Below are 22,811 nucleotides of genomic sequence, written 5' to 3'. Positions count from 1 at the left end.
TAGATATGTTAATAAAATAAGTTAACTCATTACTTAATTTTATAGATGTAGGAGTTGAGATTCACTTCACTCTTAAAAATAATATTACATTGCTTTTGATTACAGATAAGACCTTACGTAGCATGCTTGGTTCAGTATTTACCTCTACTTTGGAAACAAAGTGAAAAACACAATATGCTGAGATGTGCTATTCTTACTACCCTAATTCATCTTATTCAGGTAAATTCTTTTCTTTTTTTCTCCATGAATTTTTAACTCGTGTAATATTTATTTTATTTATTTATTTATTTATGAGACTTGTATACCGCTTTAAGTGCAAGCACTCTCTAAGCGGTGTACACCAGTAAGCAATGTATATATATATTTACATTGCCCCCAACAATCTGGGTCCTCATTTTACCTACCTCAGAAGGATGGAAGGCTGAGTCAACCTTGAGCCGGTGAGATTTGAACCGCTGACCTGCTGAATACAGTCAGCTAAAGTGGCCTGCAGTACTGCACTCTAACTGCTGCGCCACCTTGGCTCTTTGTTGTATCCTAATAAAATTTAATACCATATTAAATATCACTATGCACATTTTATTACATTATAATAGGCACAGACAACATTTCTGTGGTCAAGGAACACAAGTAATGTGGTGATAGGGTTATTAAGTAGGTAAGGTTAGTTCATATATGGGTAGTGATTGGCATTTAAAGAGACGTTTGAATGGTTTTTAATTGTGATAATCTCCTAGGGACTGCACTATAGTTTATGAGTTTCCCACACTAAAATCCTAGGAAAACTTGCTGTGAATTTTAGCATACGTGATAGAAGGCCAGAAAAGCCAGAAAAAAGAATCTCTGGGATCACATGCAGATTGTGCACCCTTGTTCAAGAGAAAAATTCCTCTGGACTATACAGATTACTTTAACAAGAAACAAAAAAAGCAATACATATTTAGAATATCTTTACTGGCCAAATCATGGCTAAAACCTTTGTTTTGAAAAGAGAAATGGTGGAAAGATTCCCTTTTGTTTTTTTTTGAAATGTTGTCTATAATTCAGAGAAGGGAATTTGTTTTAACTTCACCTCTTATATCCTCCCTAGTCTTACTTCCCTCTATATACATATTTTGGAGGATTCTGCAAACTAGTTCACCTTTTTTCTTCTGTAGGTTTTTTTTCTTTTGCTTTCACTTCACATTCTTATGCCTTGTATTTCAACTCTTCTGAATCTCAACAAAGTTCATCCTGCAAGATGAGAACAATTTTGAATTCTTTCATAAATCCTCCATTAAGCTTTCTACATTTATCTCAATGCATATTTATCTCAATGCATATTTATCTCAATGCATATTTATCTCAATGATAGAGAAGACTGCCTTTTTTATTCTGAAGTAGAAGAGTTGATCTCTATTATGGAAAAATGTAGATCATTATACACAGAATAAAACCTGACTTACTTAATATTTCTAATTCTTGATCAGTGGAAGATATGTTCTGCTATCTAAAGTTTCTCTGCTTGGTTTCTCCAGTGTAGAGTTCTGAACACTCCTCAACGTTGTTCTTCTTCTTAGGTTTTGGTATCCAATCTTTATAAATAAATATCCTAAAACAGATATTTGGGAAATACCACATATCTGTGTTCTCCAAACCCACAAACGCAAGGATCCACAGCCCACTACTAGACTGTGGCCTATTCAGAATTGCGCCATGCAGAGGTGCTCCAAAAGCTTTTCTTCTCTCTTGCGTGAGAGCTGTGTGCATGCTATCCCGCTGCTTGCGTGGCTGGTTCCCCTCCCCCCCCCCAAGCCAGGCCACCAAGCTGCCTGCTCCGATGCTCCAAAAGTGGAGCAGTGAGAGCAGAGGCCGAGTGGGACAAGCGCGCCCTACTCATCTTCGAATCACTGAGGCTGGTTGCGCAGGACATCCGATTCGCTTTTGGAGCGTCAGGCAGCCTCAGTGAGTCTGAAGGATCACAAGACTGTGCCCCCAAAGGCTTATCTTCTCTGCATCAAAAGCTTTTGGAAATGGATGAAAGGCTTTGGGGAAGCGATTTCGTGCTGCTTCAGGCCTTCCATCTCTTTGCAAAAGCTTTTGGTGCGGAGAAGCCTGAAGGAACTCGAAACTGCGCCCCAAAGGATTTTCTTCTTTCCTGCGTGAGTGAAGCTGCATGCACATATGTGCATGTGTTGAGCTACCACTCATGTGGCCACTTTCCCTCTCCCCCCCCCCATCCAGGCCGCCAAGCCGCAAAGATTGGGGACTGCTGCACTAACACACTGAGACAGAAGCTTGCCCACGCTAAAGTTCAGACACCAAAACATAAGAAGAGCAATATAGCATAAGTCAGGGGTGTCAAACTGCAATGGGGAAAAAGTTCCGATATGTCGCACGACGTCATGCGACATCATGAGTTTGACATGTCTGGCGTAGGTAGTCCATTACTTCACGTTGTTGCAAATGAAATGGACAATTACATGCATAATCTGACTATAGGAGTTTTTTGTTTCTTTTGATTATTTTTTTCTGCAGGGTCTAGGAGCAGAAAGCAAGAATCTTTACAGTTTTCTGCTCCCAGTTATTCAGCTAAGTACTGATGTTAGCCAGCCTCCTCATGTGTATCTCCTAGAAGATGGATTAGAATTATGGTAAGTTTTATTCTTTTTCAAAACATTTACAGAATATAATACATGAATACCATAAATCAAGAATGTCAAACTGCCAGCCTGCGGACCAGATGCGTCATGCCAAAACTGCGCCCATCCCATTGCTGGCAATGGGGAAAAAGTCACAATACATTGTGACACATCACGTGATGTCACGAGTTTGATACCTGTGCCATAAATGATTACACAAAAGAAAAAGAAGAAAATGAGAAAAGATGTAGTAGATGCAATACAAAATATCAGTAATTAAAAAGAACTTACAATTGCCATAAAATATAAAACTCACTATTTCATTTTTTCATTAATTGAATATATAAAACTAAACTCAATCATTTTGGGAAATAATTATAACTCACTGTGAAACTCTAAACATTAATATTTATATTGATACCACCACTGTCACTATAAACAAAACTTAAATTGAAATCTGTTTTTTCTATTAGGAATCTTTTCAAAACAAGTAAATAAAAATACCATAAACTATTAAGATATATGCTAATTGTTACAAGGACAAATTTGGCCCAATAATAGAAAAGTGATAGTTAATGGCCTATATCAGATGTTTGGGGAATACGCAGCAATGGCAAATTAACAGTATATACCCAAAATAAATGTTTGACTAAATCTAGCAAAAATGGTTCCCCTATATAACAAGGAGAGCTTGGATGCCTAGAGCAGCAGTTCTCAACCTTTCAGGTTCTATGGACTAACAACAGCAGTGAGGTGGGGATGGTTCTGCACAAGCAGGCAAGCCCACAAAGCTTCATTTGCACAAATGGAGTTTCGCACGCTTGCCCGCTGCTTGCACGGCCCAGGGACTGGGGACCCCTGACGTAGAGTACAGTTTTAAGGAGAAAATATTTGATGTACCAGTAATAGTCCTAAAGTTTATAAATAATTTGATACAATCACCATTTGGGTTCAGTGGGAGGGAATCAAGAACTGAATATTGTTTTTACTTACTGATTTTAGTATTTTAAAACAATTCATTGTTTTCCACATAAGAACATATGCAGGTCTATCTTCCTTTTGTGTTATTACCAGGGGGGAAAAAATCTGATTGTTTTATATTGGGATTTGGCTGGTATGACACTCATTGTTCCAGTATAACCTGTTTGCCATTAAAAAGTCTGCCTAGCTCTTTTCTTCCTTGCTTTTTCATGAAAAGGAATAAACAGGAAGTTTAGCAGCTGAGAACAAGAGCAAAATGAAATGAGAAGGATATGGCCATAAGGGAAGTACAGCAGGAAATCAAAGGGGACAGAAACGATATATCAGAGCATAAAGAAATGGGTAAAGAAAAATCCAGAGTGACGGATTAATTTAGAAACTACAGCTCAGACTACATTTGAGTAAACTTTGGGCAGAAGAGCTTGCAGCTAACCTGGTCCGGTCTTAAGAATTAAAGGAACCCTCTGTTATGTATAGTCAGATTAATAAAAGAAGAAGGCACAAGGAGGCAGCAGAAACTCTGTGCTACAAGCCTTCTTTGAACGGGAAAACTGTGAAAAGTGTTTTTATACAACCCACAGTAATAAGCATGTAACTTGAAGATTATTTGTATTTGGGGACAAAATTGAGCGATATGACTCGCTCTATCTTGAGGTTTTAATCATTTATATCTTTGCATATACTTGATTTCAAGGTATATTTGCTCCTGTATAATTTGCATCTTTTGCATCCGTTTCTTATTGTATCTCTTGATTATATTTATGTTTATGCTTAGATTTCGAAGGTATAGATAATATAGAAAAATAAAGGCCAAAACTTAATTTATTGACTTTGCTACTACAAGCTGATTACCTCAACCAGGATTTGACCTGTCCTATAATTAGTGGAGCTTAATAGTGCTCCCTTTCAGTATACTGTAGTGTAGTATGTCTCCCCTGTGCAAAGAGGCAGTAATAAATTTTGTTGAAGAAAACCTTATTTAGCCTAGCAAAGCTATTCAGTTTTAAGCCAGTTCAAATACTCTGTTTCTAATCATGGTGATTAGGAAGATGGTTGCCTTGTAGCTTCAGATGCATTTGAATAGTAAATGATTTTCTGGAGCAATTTCAGTTGATTGTTTAGCTGAGATTTGGTACTGGAATTGTTTTCATTGATTTGTGAATAAATTATATCACCAACTGGATGAAAAGCTGTATGGTCAAAATCATAATTATAAATTATTCAATGCTATAATAACTTTGAATGATCATTGGATAAATGGTCACAATTCAAGGACTACCTATATAAGTTTTTTTTAAGCAACAGTATAAAATAATATGTTACCAAATTACTAAAACACTATATTTGTAAAAAAAAATTATCTCTCACTGCCTTTTATCTATTCACATCATTACTGCATAAGTACGTGAACTTAAACACTGTTCAAAATACTGTAGCAAGAAATCTTCATTTTTAATAATATACTGTAGTTTCTAGGAAATATTGTATTATTTAATATTATTTTATTTGTTTCTCTAGGCTAGTAACGTTAGAGAATAGTCCTTGCCTAACTCCAGAGCTGTTGCGAATATTCCAGAACATGTCAGCTCTTCTTGGTAAGCCATCACTATTTGAATTTAATATATTTGGATTCAAAAATTGTATAATATTTTTCTTCTATACAAAATAGGGTTTTTAAATTTTTTTTCATCAAAATGACTGAAGAAAGAATGATATAACATATTGTAGTATCTGAGAGGTAAACCAATCCTTCTGAAAAATTTAAAGAATTCAGTTTAACATGTATGTTGCATGTTCCATTGCATCTGTTATTGCAGAGTGTCTAATTGTACAATAAATACTCCACTCACTACAATATGTAGATTTATCAAGAGGAACGATAACAGTGGTATATTCCCTGTTTTTATATTTATATTTACCAGGTAGAGTTTGTTGATAAGTTACTTTAAATGTGATCACTTGTTCTGTAAGCATTATTGAGCTGTGATCTCTTCACTTATCTTAAAAATATTAAATAAAAAGTATTTTGGAGATTTTTTCCAGAATGTATATCTTTGACCTTTTTAAAATGTAATTGTTTTAGTCTTGTGAGTAATTTATCTTCTTTCATAGATAATATTTTAAAAACCACTCTATTTGTGTATGCAGTTATAGCCAGATTATTTGGGTTCCATGTTTCTATTTAAGGAGAAATGTGATTTGCTTTTATCACAAGTTCCTGCAGATAAAGCAGGGTTTGCCAGGAGATTAGCGTAACATTTTTAAATTTGGCTTCTGATTACTACAATTCAATATTGTATTTTTACACAGTAGTCCTCGACTTACAACCATTCATTTAGTAATCACTTGAGTTACAGCAACACTGAAAAAATGATTTACGACGAGTTTTCATACTTATGACCATTGCAGCATCCCCATGGTCATGTGATTAAAATATGGACTTTTGGCAACTGGCATGTATTTATGACAGGTGCATCATCCTGGGGTCATATGATCACCTTTTGCGAGTTTCTGACAAGCAAAGTCAAGGTGAAGCCAGATTCACTTAATGACTGTGCTACTAACTTAACAACTTCAATTGCAGTGATTCACTTAACAACTGTGGCAAGAAAGGTCATAAAATGGAGCAAAATTCACGTAACAACTACCTTGCTTAAGAACAGAAATGGTGGGCTCAGTTGTGGTCATAAATCAAGGACTACCTGTAGTCTCTTTATATCAAATCTCATATTGAAAGGAAAATTATTTTCTTGTGTAATTGTGTGTGATTAAGACATTTTAGGGTGCAAAATGTGATTGAACAGTGACAACTTTGAAACATTGATTTTGTGATTAAAGACATTTTTTGACATGTTCCCTATGAATCATACTGCAATCTTTGTCTGTGTAGAACTATATTAGGAACTTCCTAATATAAGAGTGTCCCAAAAGTGAAAAAGAAGTTTTATTTTAAATTAAAAACAAAACACTGAATCTCAACAAATCCAATTCCAATCTGAACCCGGCATTTGATTTTACATTGGGTTTTTTTTTTTTTATGGCAGTCATTGAGCGAACACCATGGTTATAAAATGAATGCTGCCATCATTAAGCGAACCAATATTTTGCTATGGACATGGTTTTTAAAACCAGAAGTAACTGACTTTTGAAATGGGCAGTATATAAATGTTTGAATGAATTATACATGCAAACATACAGATTCCATTGTACTCCTTCTCAATAATCAGTAATCAGTAATTAAAACCATGGTTTTCAGGAGTAATTTACAGATAGTATAAATGGATATTTAGATGATTTTAGAATAATTTATAAGAATAAAATGAATATACAGGTAGTGCTTGACTTAAAATAGTTCATTTAGTGACCATTCAAAGTTACACTGAACTGAAAAGGACTGAAGAAAAGGACTTATGACTGCTTTTCACACTTATGGCTGTTGCAGTAACCCCATGTTCACATAATCAAAATTCAGTGCTTGACAACTGACTCATATTTATGATGGTTGCAATCTCCTGGGGTCATGTGATCACCTTTTGTGACCTGACAAGCTAAGTCAATGGAGAAGCCAGATTCATTTAACGACCATGTTACTAACTTAACAACTGCAGTGTGATTCACTTAATAACTATGGCAAGAAAGTTCATAAAATTGGGCAAACTCACTTAACAAGTGTCTCACTTAGCAGCAGAAATTTTGGGTTCAACTGTGGTTGTAAGTCAAAAACTACCTATATTACAGAATATTACCTAGAATTGGGTTTACTTAAGTGGTATTAAACTGTAGCAAAAAAGCTAAAATCATCTGATGCTCATTTTCTAGAATTAAGTTCAGAAAACATCCGAACGTGCTTTAAGATCATCAATGCTTATCTTTTTTTATCTTCATCTGAATTTCTTCAGGTATGTATCAAATCAAATTCAATATTATATATTTCATGAAGCTTGAATTATTCTTATTCTATGAATAATTAGTTCATGTAGCATTGTAATAATTAATTCGCTCTACTTTTTTTCTTTATATGCTTTATGGTAACAAAATGAGAAATAACTTTGGCCAATATTTTATTGTAGAAATATGATAAAGAATAAATGTCATTCATAAATGTATGTATGTATGTATGTATGTATGTATGTATCCATTATGATAGCCAACTGCTATCTTCCTCAAATACTATCTTTTGGTGGTTAATTGGAGTAGCAAGTGTTTTTTACAGCTCTACTTTGCATGGCTAAATGGCTTATTTAGCAAATTTGTAGCCAGTCCTATATGTTGGAGAGTATATTGGAAAAAGCAAATCAAATGTGATCAAAATTGTTTTATTGCATCTGCTTCCCTCAACAGTTCTTTATTCAAAGTACAAGTAGTCCTCAGCTTATGACTGGTTTCTTAGTAACTGTTAAAATTATGACAAACCTCACAGCTACTTACATGCCTTACAAGGATTATCTGTAGATGCATTTTGAATACAGTCCTTGAGATATACAGGTGATTTAAAAAACAAAGTCAGTAGAAAAGAAAAGCACTGTACAGTTTAGTCAATTATATAATTAAATTTCTGGGCACTAATTATATCAATTAATATCCTTTTTTGTGTTATTACTATGGTTACCTTGAAAGTGGATTTTTTATTATTAAGGTCTCTGTACCTTCAGTTACAGCATTCTTAATATTTGGATTTTGTTTCTTTTATTATAGTACACTGTGTTTAAGAATCAGTTAAATGTTTTGGCATCATTGGCTTTTCAAAGTATAGCAGTTCATAATAACTACTGCTTTTATGGGTGAACACCTTCCAGGTTCATAAACTAGCTTCATTTAGCAAAATTACAAGTGAAATATAAGGCTTTTAACCTACTTAATTTTTGTATGCAAATTACTGTACATGCTAATGACATTCACATGTACTCACCTCCAATGTAAATACTGAATTAAAGTCATTTTAACAATTATAATAGAACTTCTTACTATCTTATTTTTGCTTATGTATGCCTCATTGCCTGTCCTGTTAGCATTATTAGAATAGATGAGACAAAATTAGAATTCATTTGACTATGAATTTTATGTCCCTGCTTCTTCCCTGGGCTTTTGCCTTTTTGGAAAAATTGTTTCTGGAAATTGTTGTGTTCTAGCAATAACCATTTGGCACAGAGGGATGCAGTTGAAGAGATAATGATTGAATTGTCCGGCAACGAGTTCATATGCAGCAATGCATAAGCCTAATTTTATTGTATCCACCTGTTACAGGCAAAGAAATGTTGGAGGAGGAACAATTTAAAAATAATTCTTTTAAAGCTAATGAAAGTAAAGATTATATTATAAGATTATATTGGACGTTAAAGCTAGAAGACAAAACTGCTACTATAGAATGGTATTAAAATTATAATTATTGATTTAATAAATGCACATCTTTGCAAATTATGTCATGATTTTCAATAAATTTTTATAAGCAAATTGACAATAGAATTATACATTAATTTTTATTCTAGATCTATTCATCTGATCTCTGCAGATCATTTTGTGAGATCTTAAAAAATGTAAATACTGAAGGTCAAGTTCAAGTTCTGAAGGTAAAGAATTGATCTTTAATTTGTTGTTAATTTCATTTATTAATGTGTAGATTTTTAAATTAAATGCAGTTATAAACTTGCTTGCATTTCATTATCTGTTATCAAACAAGCATTGCAGATTTTGTAAAATGGTACTGACCCTCCTTATTCAATTAACTCTACTTCTTAGTCAAATTATTATTATTACTAGATTATATTTATTTATTTATATCCCACCTTTATTATTTTCATAAATAACTCAAGATGGCAAACATACATAATCTTCTTCCTCCTATTTTCCACCCAATAACAAATCTGTGAAATTCGTTGGGCTGAGAATGACTAACCCAAAGTCATCCACCTGGCTTTCATGCCTAAAGCATAACTAGAACTCATAATCTCCAAAGTGTTGTTGGACTGTGAAATTGAAAATAAATGAACATTGCTGATGAATATTACACTCTTCACTCCCTATCAAATTTATTTTATTAAATATAGTTTATAAATAAAGCACTTAAAGGCATTTTACTATTTTTACCTGTCCTTCAAAACAATATATAATAATTTGAAATAGTTTGTGTACTGAAACAATTTAATTTCAAAATCAAGGGTAGTAGGAAAAGGTTTGTTGTGGAGTGGAACTTTTGAAGAAAATTCCAGAGAAACAAATGTGCGATTGAGGAATAGAAAGAGATGAAGTTGAAGAGAAATAGATGACGTTGAAAAGAAACAGATAAAAAGAATATATAAAATGTGTAGGCAAGCATGTTTTAAGGAAGTTGGCATTTTGAATAAGGAAGCAAAAATTTAGAAAATTGTAGTTATATATCTTAGATTAACTGTATCATTTAAAATGCCCTTCATAAAATACATAAGGGCATTGATGACATTTTAGAAAAAATTATATCAGTAAGCAGTTTTCAGGAATTGTTGTCAAGCATCTTTTTTGAATCTTTCTTTATTCTTACTTTTGAAAATTGAAGGAGAGACAAGTTATCATTTAACATTCAGTTACCTGAACTAAACGTTTTGTTTGAAAAATGCCACATACCACTTGTTATAACCTTACTGACATCATTTCAGCAATCTGTTTTTTTATCTTTATAATATTTGTTGTGAGAGAGAGTTGTTTCCCATGAAGTGATCATAAAGAATATATAACACCAATGACATTCAATCCATCCATCTGTTGGTTCAAGGCATCGAAAATGAGTATTGTTGTAATGTCTCTCCAACTTTATAAGAAAGTCGTATTTTTTGGTTCTAACTCTAACATAACAGCATTCAACTTGGTAAATGGGAACAGGAGACAAAGCTCAACATAGTAGTTAAAAATATCAATATGTTCAAATGAATAAAAGCATAATATAGAATATTAGAGAATACCAGATTTGTAGGCTAGACGGGGAAATGAAAAGAATGATCAAGGAAAGTAATGACAATTACTCCAGTAGTGTTGCCAAGAATACAGGATGTTTATCTAGTCCAGGGCTTTTCAACCTTTTCACCCATTGTACCACTTTTAGGATATAGCAACATTCGAGTACCACCAGTCGCCTAGCAAGGTGTCAAAATCTTGATGACCATATATATATATATATATATATATATATATATATATATATATATATATATATATATATATATATATATAAAGTGATAAAGTACAGGTAGTCCTCGACTTACAACAGTTCGCTTAGTGACTCTTAGAAGTTACAGTGGCACTGAAAAAAGTGCCCCCCCAGCCACAGGCGAGCAAGACACCTGCCTGCTCGCCCGGTGGCACTCTAACTCCTGTCCGAGGTTTTCATTGTGAGCATTTCTGTTGAGGATTGGCAGCGGGGGTGGGGTGGGGGTGGGGTGTTTGATTTTTATTCCTGTCTGCTGGATGGTTGCAGCAGGTTTTGGTCACTTCACATGACCCTGTGACACTGTGACCATCATAAATATGAATCAGTTGCACTGATCCTGGTGCTTCCACTGAGCCCTGACTATCCTGAAGAAGCACTGATCAACTAGAAAGCGGTACTGATCCTGGTGCTTCCGCTGAGCTCTGACAGCCCTGCAACTCCAGCCATCTCTTGCTCAGGCTTGTGCGGTGCTGCCACCGGTTCAGCTCATTCCCCTCCCCCGCTATCACTTTTCTAGGATGGTTGCGTACCAACCTGCCAGGTGCCAATGTACCGCAGGTGGTACCCGTACCACTGGTTGAAAAGCCCTGATCTAGTCACCAGAAGTCAAGCTTCAATCAAGTGTATCAGTATTGTTTTATGCCATATATATTATTGTACACTTCTTCTCTGTTGATTGAAACAAAGAGACTGTTTGAAGAATTAATCTGATTAATATCTTTCAGGTTGTTGAAAATGTTTTCAAAGTGAATCCAGGGTTGGGTCCTGAAATGTTTCAACCTCTTTTGCCATCTGTGGTTCGTGGAATTATACAGGGGGAGGTAAGGGCTTCTTAGCCATAATGTGTTCCTTAGTCAGGAATTAAAAAAAACTAATGAGGAACTACTGAAGAACTTTAAATGCTTCCTGTATAAATTTGTCTTCAGGGTTAATTACTGCTAACTCCATTTTTTTCTTTTTTATTACTATGACAAAGTCAGTTAATGCAGTTTATAGAATGGCTCTGTATACTGGTATCATAACAATACTTTTTATTACTTTAAAATCAGAGTTATATATGTAGTGTAAATTTATAGTACTAGTATATTGCCATTTCTATATTACTTCTCAGAATAGTGAATTATTTAGATAATTAATTATACAATTTTATTGTTGGAAATTTTAATATTTTCCCCCTAAAAATTGACTATTATCTTTCAATCCATCTTGAATTCTTCAGTTTCAAATCAACTACTTAAGGCACTGGGGGAGGCATGAGTTACAGTATTAATATCTTGATAAAATGATATCCTGAACCCAAGATTTTCAATGAACCACATATGTTTTTGCTATGGACTAGGATAGTGAAAATTGTCAGTTTCAAAATACACCTCTGCCTTGTGGGAGACAAGATCAATTCCAAATTCATTGGTTTCTCCTGTTTGCCTCAGGTGCAGAAAGTGATTAGAGCAGTGGTTCTCAACCTTTTTAATGCCGCGACCTCCCAACCAGTCGTAAGTCGAGGACTACTCAACTGGTCGTAAGTCGAGGACTACTTAACTGGTGTAGCACCATTTGCAGAATGGGGCTTTTGGCGGGCTCAGCAGGGCAGAGACAGCCTGGACAATTCCTATTGGCTTTTGAAAGCCAATAGAATTAGACTCTATTCAAGAGAGTCTGTTCTATTGGCTTTCAAAAGCCAATAGAATAAAAGGAAGTAGCACAGCTAAGGAAAAGGGGGAAAAAATGGCGGACTGTGTTGTTTGGCGACCCCCATGAAATGGTCGTTCAACCCCAAATGGGGTCCCGACCCACAGGTTGAGAACCACTGGATTAGAGCATCCCAGAGATTATGTTCTAGCATTTATTTTATTTTGAATGTTGAAGAATTCATTATTTTATTATGTTTCATAGATCTTTTAAAAGTTTTTTTTACTTCAAATAGCTAGTGTTTTATAATGCGAAGTGTTACAATAACAATATTTAACACTTTTTCATCCACTTGTATCATTTCGCAATAATGTACCATTAAATCTTTGCACTGAAGAGTGTTGCCATTGGGAATTACAACAATGAGCTACTTGTTTCTAGATTAATAGCACATTTTAAAGCAAATCCCTCCACCTCATGTAACCTTATATGTATTAACTTGCTTTTTAAGAATTATTGTAAAATCTTGGGCTCCTTTGCTCATAAATTGAACTCAGTGGCAAAAATAAGTCACTGAACAGTCATTCATAGAATTGTTACTGTAAATCCTTGGAAAGAATGGGAACCAGGGAAAAAATTAGATTCATTTCTTCTTGATATTCTTATAAGTACACCTTCCAAATGCCCATGTAGAGTAAATATACAGTACTGCAAAATTGATAATGCAGTAGGACATGTAGAATACCCTTATTTAATCAGTCCAGCATGCTTTTGTCATGTTCATACTTTCTCACTGATAAAAAGCTAAAATGAACTGTTTTCATTTCAGAGATACCCAGTTGTAATGTCAACTTACTTGGGAGTCATTGGTAGAATCTTGTTGCAAAATAAAAGTTTTTTCTCATTGCTCCTAAACCAGATGGCTTGTGAATTTAACCAAGAAGTAAGTGATTTATATTTTATGCCTTTTTTTAATGAAAAACATAAATTGACCAACAATTAAAATATTCCTGTCAGAGCAATTTTTTTTTATCACTGGAAATCTTTTTTCTTTATTATAGTGCATTGAGCTAACATTTAGCTTGTTAGGTGAAGTTATAGCAGTTTCGAGCAGATCAATTTATTATCTTCACTGATTCATTTTCTTTTTGTTCTCTTTAATGTTTGTTGTCTTAAGTCATAAATATGATACATTGCCTTCTCTTTTTTTCTTTTGCACTTTTCACTTTTATTCTTTTTTAAGTTTAGTTTATATTAGATATTACTACTATAATATTTTTTTTAAAAAAATGTGTTTGTATGTGTATGCGTGTGTATACCTTTTCAGAGGATTTTTTACTTCTTTGACTTTATTCAATGACTTTTCATTCAATCCATAAAAAGGCCTGGTGTTGATCTTGGATAGCATGGCTTCTTAACTCATTATCTATTTATTTAGGGCCAGAAGAAACTAGTGAGGAACTGAATCAGCACATTTTTTAAAAAATTACTGTCACAGTAGTTGGAGTTCTGGCATTGGTCCAGATGGAAGACCATTTGCCTCAGCTGATTTCTTAATGAACAATTTCGGTATCTCATTTCAAAAATCTTTCATTAATTTTTCATTACTGGCTCATGATAATTTTTACAGATGCTTCAGTAAATCATTTAAGCCACTGTATTGTCATTTATAATCAATTTGTGTGATCTTGCATGAGCTGAGTCTGTGATCTACTGGGTTTTTTTGCTCCTTTGCACAACAAATCTGAACTTTGAATCATTTGATGATTTTTCAATAATGCTCTTGATTGCATTAGTTCAAATAACTTGCTCCTTCGTAGCCAAAGTCAATCTATAGTTTTAATGTTGTAAGCCATTTTTAATGTTGTAAACCATTTTATCTTTATCCACTTTCCCCTGAGTCTTTGGTAGAAATTGACCATGTAATATTTTTCCTTATCAGCATACTTTTTGTGTTTTTATTACATTATTTTTGATATTTTACTTTGTTTTTCCTTTACATTTAGTAAGTTCCAATTTTTAATTGCATCAGTGCTTTTTTTTGGCTGTTTTTTACACATTCAGCCAACATACGATTTTCTTAAACAATAACCTCTGTTTCCATTTGGGCAGAGTATAATCTATCAATATCACTCTGAGGTTGTAATGCATAGTGAACATTCATAATTTTTTTATTTTTTGGTTTATACATCACTTTTTAAAAGTTTTTGGTCCATTTCAACTTGTGTCCAGTTAATTTCAGCAGTGTATCGTATCAGAGCTGTGGCCCAGGTATTGATTGCATTTCTACGGATCAATTTTGTTTTTAACAATTTTGTCACTCTTTGGATGTATTTTTACTAATCACATTTTTAATTTCTCCATGCTTGATATTATCCAACTGTAAAAAGATATTCATAACTTCATCCTATACTCCTGATGATTTGGTCATTTGTATTTAAATTTCATTATTGTTTGACCAAATTGATTGGTTGATTGATTGCTACTATACATATTTCTGTAGGCCAAATTCCAGTTGTATATATGTGCTTTAAATTCTTACTTTTTTGTTAATGTCTGTAATTCGATTTCTGATTTTCCAAAAGCTTCAGATCATCACTATAAAGCAAATGTGAGATTTTATTAGCAACTTTTTGCTGTTTGGTAGTAAAGATGTGGTTTCTTCAAAATCACTGAAAGTGGAATCATAGCAATAACAAATGATAAGGATGACAATGAGTCACCCTCTCCTAATGCTGACAAGCCAATATTTTCTATTTCCTATCATTAATTCTGTCTTTCACTGTTTCATTATTTTTTTCTATAAACAGTGAAATGCTTTTACTGACACCAGTTGTTTCCAAATATATGATGATCCAACTATGAAGTAATGAATCAAACACCTTTTTTATAGTCAATCAGGACTATATGAAGATTGATGTTTGCAATTCTTCAAAACTGTTTTGTCAATTAGATGTTGATATTTTGTACCTCTGTTTTCCTTTTATTTCCTTTCTGTTCTACTGGAAGGATGGTTTTTCTTATAAATAGTCTTGGATATTGTCTGCTATTATTCCCATGTGTAATTTAAACATTATAGATAAGCTTGTCATTGGCCTATAATTTCCTGATGTTGCCCCTTTTGCTGGGTTTTTGTTGTTATTACTTCTTCTATGTTATCATTTCTGTAGTTCATATCAGCTGCTATATTTGCTCTTGTTATCTGAGTTTCTTTTATCATTTACTATGTTTTGAGGTCTTCCATTTGCTAGTAATATTGGTATTTATATTCATTCTTTTATATGTTCATAAGTAATTACAGTTTGTTTATTCTGCCTCAAATATTCATTGAGCTACTTTTAATTATCCACCGTCTCAAAAAATATCATATTTTTTTCCAGTTTGTATTTCCCAGTGGGCTTAAATTAATTGAATATATAAAAAATTGTTTCAAAGCAGTCATTTTCTGTGTAATATTCAGTCATTAAATAATAATAAACTAGTTAATTTATTTAATGTTTCTATCCAGGGAAATTCACTTTATTCAGCAAGGATACTTTAGAACAGACATGTCAAACACAAGGCCCGGGGGCTGGATGCGGCCCACAAAGTGGTTTCATGTGGCCTGCGAAGCCATCCTGGAAACAGTGAGGGAATGGCCCCCACTGCCTTGGATCTGGGGCCAATGTATAATTTTGTGGTGGCCATCTATGCTGAAATGCATTCAGTCTTAGCTCCACAAGGCCATCTAGCGAGGAACCAGCCCCTGCCTTGTTGGCCCCGCCCCCGGGTGCATGCTGGGGAGGTGTCACCCTTTGTGAGGAATGAAGAAATGGACAATGCCTTGGTGCTTGCCCCGGTCCCACCCTCTCCTGCCAGAGATCTGTCCCACTCCTGCCCAGGCCCCCACAGGCATCCTTGACGCGAACGATGTAGAGCTGGCCATGCCCACCCAGTAGGCCACTCCTACTCCATCCATACCCACCCAGTAGGCTGCACCCACCCTGGCCACACCCACCCGGCCCCCTGAGGGCAACCACAGTGTTGATTCGGCTCTCAATGAAATTGAGTTTGACACCCCTGTTTTAGAAGATAAATCCTGCTTAGCAATTATGATTAAAGAAATAACATCAGATATCAGGCTTTGCTTTTAAGAGATTTCAAAAATAATTTTCGAAGGGACTGTGGTAATATGTAGCTTCAAAAATATATACTCATGAAATGTATGTTGACACATTCATTTTTATTTTGAATTTAAATCTCTTATGTAGTTTATTTTCACATATGCCATACATAGTTTTGTCCACAGCCATATGCATGTTTTATTTATAGTGTTCAAAATTATTGTTTTGTATTTTGGAATCCAAGTCAATTGATTATTCTGTTGGCAGAATAACAAAACCTATAAAATGTAAAATTATATCTTTTTCATTGTGCTGCAAATAGCTAGGTTGTTTATCGTGCTTATGAATGAGATTTTAACTAACGTTGTTTTTCTCTAGCCAGACCATCTCCTTGGGCACATAATTGAAATGTGGGTTGATCGCATGGATAATATAACACAGCCAGAGAGAAGAAAGCTTTCAGCTTTGGCTTTGCTTTCATTACTGCCATCAGACAATAGGTAAGCAACACTTTAGATTTATTGACTACAAAATATAGTGAGCAGTTAGCCTTGTCAAAGTGCCACTTTCATTTTTGAATTTTCTTTTATTCAAATCCTTACAAATTTGTTCTCCTATGAACTTAAATATACATCCTCTATATATAGTTATTTGCACAGTGCTTTGGATTCTGGCTCCTGACTGATAATATGTGAATGTTTTAGTTTCATCTTTTTTTTGTTGGCCATAGGAATAAACAGTTAAACAAGACAATACAAAACAAAGTGAAAACTACTTAATTCATTGACATTATGGATCCTTCTGTTGAGCTTAAGAAAAGCAACTTCTTAACTAGGAAAGTCAGGTTGACTTGTAGTATTGGATACCAGCAATAGAGTTGAACCCAGATACATCATTTTTTCATCCATAAACATGTTTTGTCTAGTACAGACATTCTGGTGGAAATAAAGAAAATATACTTTTGCTCAAGAGATTTTCCCATCCTTCCAGATCAAAATGTTGGAGGGCTTAAGCAGTACTGAAGAAGAGGCAAACCAGAAAAAAAAGATTAATGTAAATCAAAAATAAATAAAATTTCATAACAAGGATTAATAGATTTAATATTTTTTCTGAGAAGGCCTTCAGAACAAACCTTAGATCCAACTGGAGAAGACAACTGCATTCCAGGGCTGGCAGGCAGAATAGTCCCATATGGGCAGCTATTCAAGGCAGGGGTGTCAAACTGCTGACCCCAGGCTGGACACGTCATCCGGAAGCCGCACCCACCCCATTGCCAGCAATGGCAAAATCGTCCCAATACATTGTGCGACATCACATAACATCGTGAGTTTGACATGTCTGATTTAAGGATTCTCTTCATATTCTTAGATTTTACAGATTGAATAGTAGTTATGAGATTTGATCAGTTAAACCCAAAGTTTAATTTACTGGATCTGTATAAATAATGGCAATTGGTACAAACAAGCAAACTGATCAATCAAAAAAAAGTTTAGTAAATGTCGACTTTCATTTTTTAAAAATTTCGAAAATGTTTGTGCTTCCAACTTAATTAACAGCTCTGGGCAACTTAGAAAAATATAGTAAAAAATTAAAGCTTCATAAAAAACAAGAAACATTAAAAAGAGTTAATTAAGTATTAAATATTCTCTCATCTCCCAGAGCTTAATGCATGGTTCTCTGCCTGTTGTTGCTGTTCTCCAAGGTGATCATCATGACTCCCTGTAATGAGATAACTAATATCCTAGAAGAGGGAAATAATATTCAAAACTATCTTGGTATGGTGCAGAACTGCACTGAAAGTAACAAAATAAAATTTAATAGAGAAGTCACTTAGGAAACAAAAATCAAATGTATGGGTATAGAAGGAGTTGGGGATATCTGGTTGGTACTGACACTTGAGAAAAAAACCTCATCAGAATAGCAGTTGATTGCAAACTGAATATGAGCCATCAGCATAATATGATTGCCAGAAAGGCAAATGAAGTTTTGGACTGCATCAACATCATAATTTACAAATCACAGGAAATAATTGTTCGTACTCTATTTTGGTCACGCCCCATTTCAATTACTATATCCAGTTCTGAAGGCCACGCTACAAGAAGAAGTCAGAGAAATTGGAACAACTTCAGACAACACCAACAAGGATGATCAGCAGATTAGGAGATTATCAGTGAAAAGAGAATGAATGATCTAGTTATATTTAGCCTTTAAAAAATCAGCGGAGAGGAAATACAATAGCACTTTTCAAATATCAGAAAACATGTCAAGAAAATGAAATAAAGGTATGTTCTCTCTTATTCCAGAATCAATGGAATAATTAACTTAACCATAGGAAGTAAAGTCTGACTAAATACTAGAAAAAAATAGTGTTTCTCTTTCCCCCTCCATGAAGTGATGGGATGCATTCAAGTGAAGTATAGACAGCTGTCTCTGTTCTTTAATTTGGATTTCTGTTCTGATTTAATCCTGGATTTAATGCCTAATTGGTCACCTTTCTATGTTTCTCTATTGTTTAAGTACACCTCCAGAACATTTATATTTCCTGAATCCTAAAATCCTGTCCTGGAATCAGTAATATTTTGCCCATATTTAGTTTTAGATTGTTTTTCCATATCTAGTACCATTTCCAATTCTTTACTGTTTGGATCCATTCAGAAATCCTGAATTTACCCATCTTCAAGGAAAGGATTCTATTCAACATATTGGTAACATGTTCCTGTTCTCCAATATGACAAGTGGAGAATCCACCAATGGGTTAACTTCGTTTTCTGCCCATAGACTAGTCGACCAATTTTGCTCCGCTTCTCCTCCTGGGACCTCCCTTCCCCAGTCTCAACTAGTCTTGAGCCCGATTAGACTGAATTCTTGACTCCTGAAGTGATTCTTCTTTAAGGTCATATATTTCTGATATTTTGGGTCAATCCATGGGGGGGGGGGGGGAGGAACTGCAAAGAATAAACGACTGTTCGTTTGAGCCCTTTCTTCTGCCGGATTGCAGCTCAACCACGAGGCTGGCCTGAGCCCAGCCGATCGCAGGACAAACAAGGAACCGGATGTCATTTTTCCGGTCACCAAGTGTGACCTTGAACAAAGGGAGAGACAATCTCCTTTCCCCACCAACCCAATTCTCCCACAGGGCTAGCCAGGATAGCCGAAGCAAATTTGGAATACATTAGCACAGCTGATTAGCTGGCAATTTAAACCTCCCGTGGATGAGATGGAAGCCGGTGAGCCGCGTGGGAACAATAGGGGGATGATGAGCTGCAGAGGAATATCACAGCTCTCCAAGGCTCTTACCCTAAATCAACTAAAGACCTTGAAGGCTCCTGTTGTTTCCATTGCCTGAAGCCGGGGATTAGCTGGTCGATGGAGGACTTTTAAACTCCACAGCTCCCTCCCAGAGTTTCCCTGCAACTCTGCGACTTCCTTGCAACTCATGCTGACCGTATTCCACTGAATACAAGTGCAGTTGTTGTTTTTTGTTTTTGTTTTTTGGGGGGCAGTCTCCAGGAAATACAGCTGAGGGAGGCACGAGAGAAACTTGGGTTTGGCCAATAACAACCTCAACTCCACCCAAGCTCAGTCCTTCTTCCTAGACACATAGGAATAAATAATAATAATAATAATAATAATAATAATAATAATTATTATTATTATTATAAAATAATAATAATAAAATATTAATAATTATTAATAATAGTAATAATTGAAGAGCACAAGACATAGATCAGCTCACAATTACCCTGAACCAGGCCGGAATTGAAAATTATTCTGGTTAAGAATGGCAGATACCAGCACAGTTCAAACAGTGCAGGAACCTGCCACCACCAGCCCCCCTGCTCGTAAAAGACAGAGATCATCCAAGCAGGAGGTGGCTGGGAAGATCAAGGCCAAGGCAATATCGGCCAAAGGCCTTCCAACGCAGTGGATAGGGAGGCTAAGCGACGTCACCAGGCTCTAGAGAGACAATTCTCCCGAGCCGAAAGGAGGCAAAACTCCACTGAAGATGAATTAGAGCCACCCAATTACAGGGAGGAGGAAATTTTTGGCACAAGGAAGCCCAGCCAGGAACCTCTGGATACAGAGGCCGATACGGAACAAGAGAACGGCTCACCCCTAAGCGAGGGGCCTGGAGATCTGGGTTCAGAAGCAGGCACCCGTCGCTCAGATAATCATGGAGCAATGTCTCCAGAGCACCTTCAATCCCTGATATCTCAGGCTGTTGCACAGGCCATGGCCTCCTCAAGACACTATTGTTCCAGAACAAGGTCTGTGGCCTCTAGGAGCAGCTCCCGCTTTTCTCAAGAGGAGGCCTCTGTGTACCAAGACTCTATTTCCTCCTCCAGGTCCTCCAGAGGCAGGAGGTCTCCTGCGGAGGACCATGAGCTTACGGATCAGAGACTGTCAGACGAAGAGGATGTATCTCCAGATCATCCTCCATTTGTAGGCCTGTTTAGTCCGTCCTTATTCAAGATGCTGCTACATAAAACCAGTGGAACTGCAAATATCGAGAGGCCCCCGATTCCGCAGAAAGGAACCTCCACCAATCCCTCAACTAGTAAGGTCACAAACAATGAAGTGTTTTCACAGCCCACCTATACCCAACACTTTGTCCCCTGTCCACCTTTCTTCTTTGATTCTGTTCAGAACAACATGGGGGCACCGGGTTCCTTCCTCCCAATGGGGGGGGGGGGCAGACAAGAAAATGTTCAACATAGATCCGGCACTATCAGAGATAATAGAAGTGCCAACAATAGATGAACCCATTGCAACCCTTTTTTCTCCACTCCCGATAGCTGGGGATACAGCGGAGGCCCTGAAATCAGAAGACAAGAAGATGGACCTCATCTTCCACAGGGCACACCAGGCATCGGCGTGGGTAATCAAGGCAGGCATCACTACGTCCTTTTTCGTCAGGACATCTCTTCTTTGGCTGTGCCAACTCCAGTCGAGTATTCCCCCAGTGGAGGAGAAAATTCCAGTCGAGTATTCCCCCAGTGGAGGAGAAAACTCACCAGAATTTAAGAAGGTTAGTGGCGGCAACAGAGCTCATGTCGGATTCCTCCTTACAAGCAACCAATTTTTCTGCCAGAGCAATAGTGTACAAGACTGGTGCACGCAGATTGCTGTGGCTCAAGCATTGGAGAGCGGACATGAAGGCTAAGTGGCATTTAGTGGCGGCACCCTATAAGGGCGGCCGGCTCTTTGGCGAGGCGCTTGACCCTTATCTAATTGAAAATAAGGACAAACGCAAGATCCTGGCCCACCTGACAAAGAGGACGGAGAGGAGAACTTCCTCCTATTCCCGCAGACCATCCTTCCGACCTGATGCAGGCACGGATCAGGGGGCCTTTTCCCCTCCCTATCAGCCCAGATCAGACCATCAAGGTGAGAGAAATAATAACAGGGACAGGTTCAGACAACAGGCCCAAGCAAGGCAGCCCTTTCGAGGAGCTGGGGGACGTCCCTACCGCAGATCCAAGTGATGGCCTGGGGGGCTCCCCCATTGGTGGCTGGCTAGCCCTTTTTGCTCACAAATGGCAAGCCACAACCACAGACCTCTGGCTCCTAAATACATCAGATTCGGCCTATCTCTAGAATTCCTCTCAACACCACTGAACCGGTTCATTCCTTGCCCATCTCCAAAAGATCTCATCAAGAAGAACCTCACCAAGGAGGCCATCCAACACCTCCTGGACATTCAGGCTATAGAACTGGTAGAAAGAGATCAGTGGGGACAAGAATTCTATTCCATCCTATTCAAAGTCCCAAAGAATTCGGGGGGGGGGGGCATGGAGAGTAATACTAGACCTAAAGAGTCTGAACAGACACCTGGAATACAAAAAATTCAAAATGCAAACCCTTCACTCGATATTAGCAAGCATCAGGAAGGGGGACCTTCTGACGTCCATAGATCTGACGGAGGCCTACCTTTACATTCCCATATTTACAGACCACCGGAGGTTCCTCAGATTCTACCACACGGGTCAACACTTCCAATACAGGGCCCTGCCTTTTGGACTTTCTTCAGCTCCCAGGGTCTTCACAAAGGTATTGGCAACAATCGCCACGCACTTGAGAACAATTCCGGTGTGCATCCAATGCTATCTGGATGACATTCTCATCCAATCCTCATCGGTCCAGACAGCACAGTCAGACCTGCACTGACTCTGAAAACCCTTCAAGACCACAGGTTCTCAGTAAATTTTCAGAAGAGTCAGACCGTTCCCTCAAACCGTCTTCTTCATCTGGGAGCAGTCATAAACACACAAACATGAATGGTCCATCTTTCTTAGGACC

General features: G+C 36.5%; 1 protein-coding gene across 5 annotated transcripts in view; it reads left to right on the top strand.

Moving 5' to 3' along the window:
- IPO11 (importin 11) overlaps positions 1 to 22,811 on the top strand; it is a 79,884-nt gene that overhangs the window by 35,543 nt on the left and 21,530 nt on the right. For 3 of the 5 annotated variants that reach the window (XM_039319748.1, XM_039319757.1, XM_039319785.1), the window contains exons 20-27: positions 106 to 219; positions 2,518 to 2,633; positions 5,121 to 5,197; positions 7,422 to 7,501; positions 9,089 to 9,169; positions 11,505 to 11,600; positions 13,238 to 13,351; positions 16,890 to 17,011. In XM_039319748.1, the coding sequence (XP_039175682.1) occupies positions 106 to 219; positions 2,518 to 2,633; positions 5,121 to 5,197; positions 7,422 to 7,501; positions 9,089 to 9,169; positions 11,505 to 11,600; positions 13,238 to 13,351; positions 16,890 to 17,011 (800 nt within the window). The other 2 variants (XM_039319777.1, XM_039319767.1) reach the window with 2 other exon arrangements.

Source organism: Crotalus tigris, unplaced genomic scaffold (assembly GCF_016545835.1).
Source record: "Crotalus tigris isolate CLP2741 ecotype Arizona unplaced genomic scaffold, ASM1654583v1 scf7180000017604.1628558, whole genome shotgun sequence".
Classification (NCBI taxonomy): Eukaryota; Metazoa; Chordata; class Lepidosauria; order Squamata; family Viperidae; genus Crotalus; species Crotalus tigris.
Note: the sequence above shows the minus strand (reverse complement) of the source record. Positions and strands in the feature narration are given on the sequence as shown.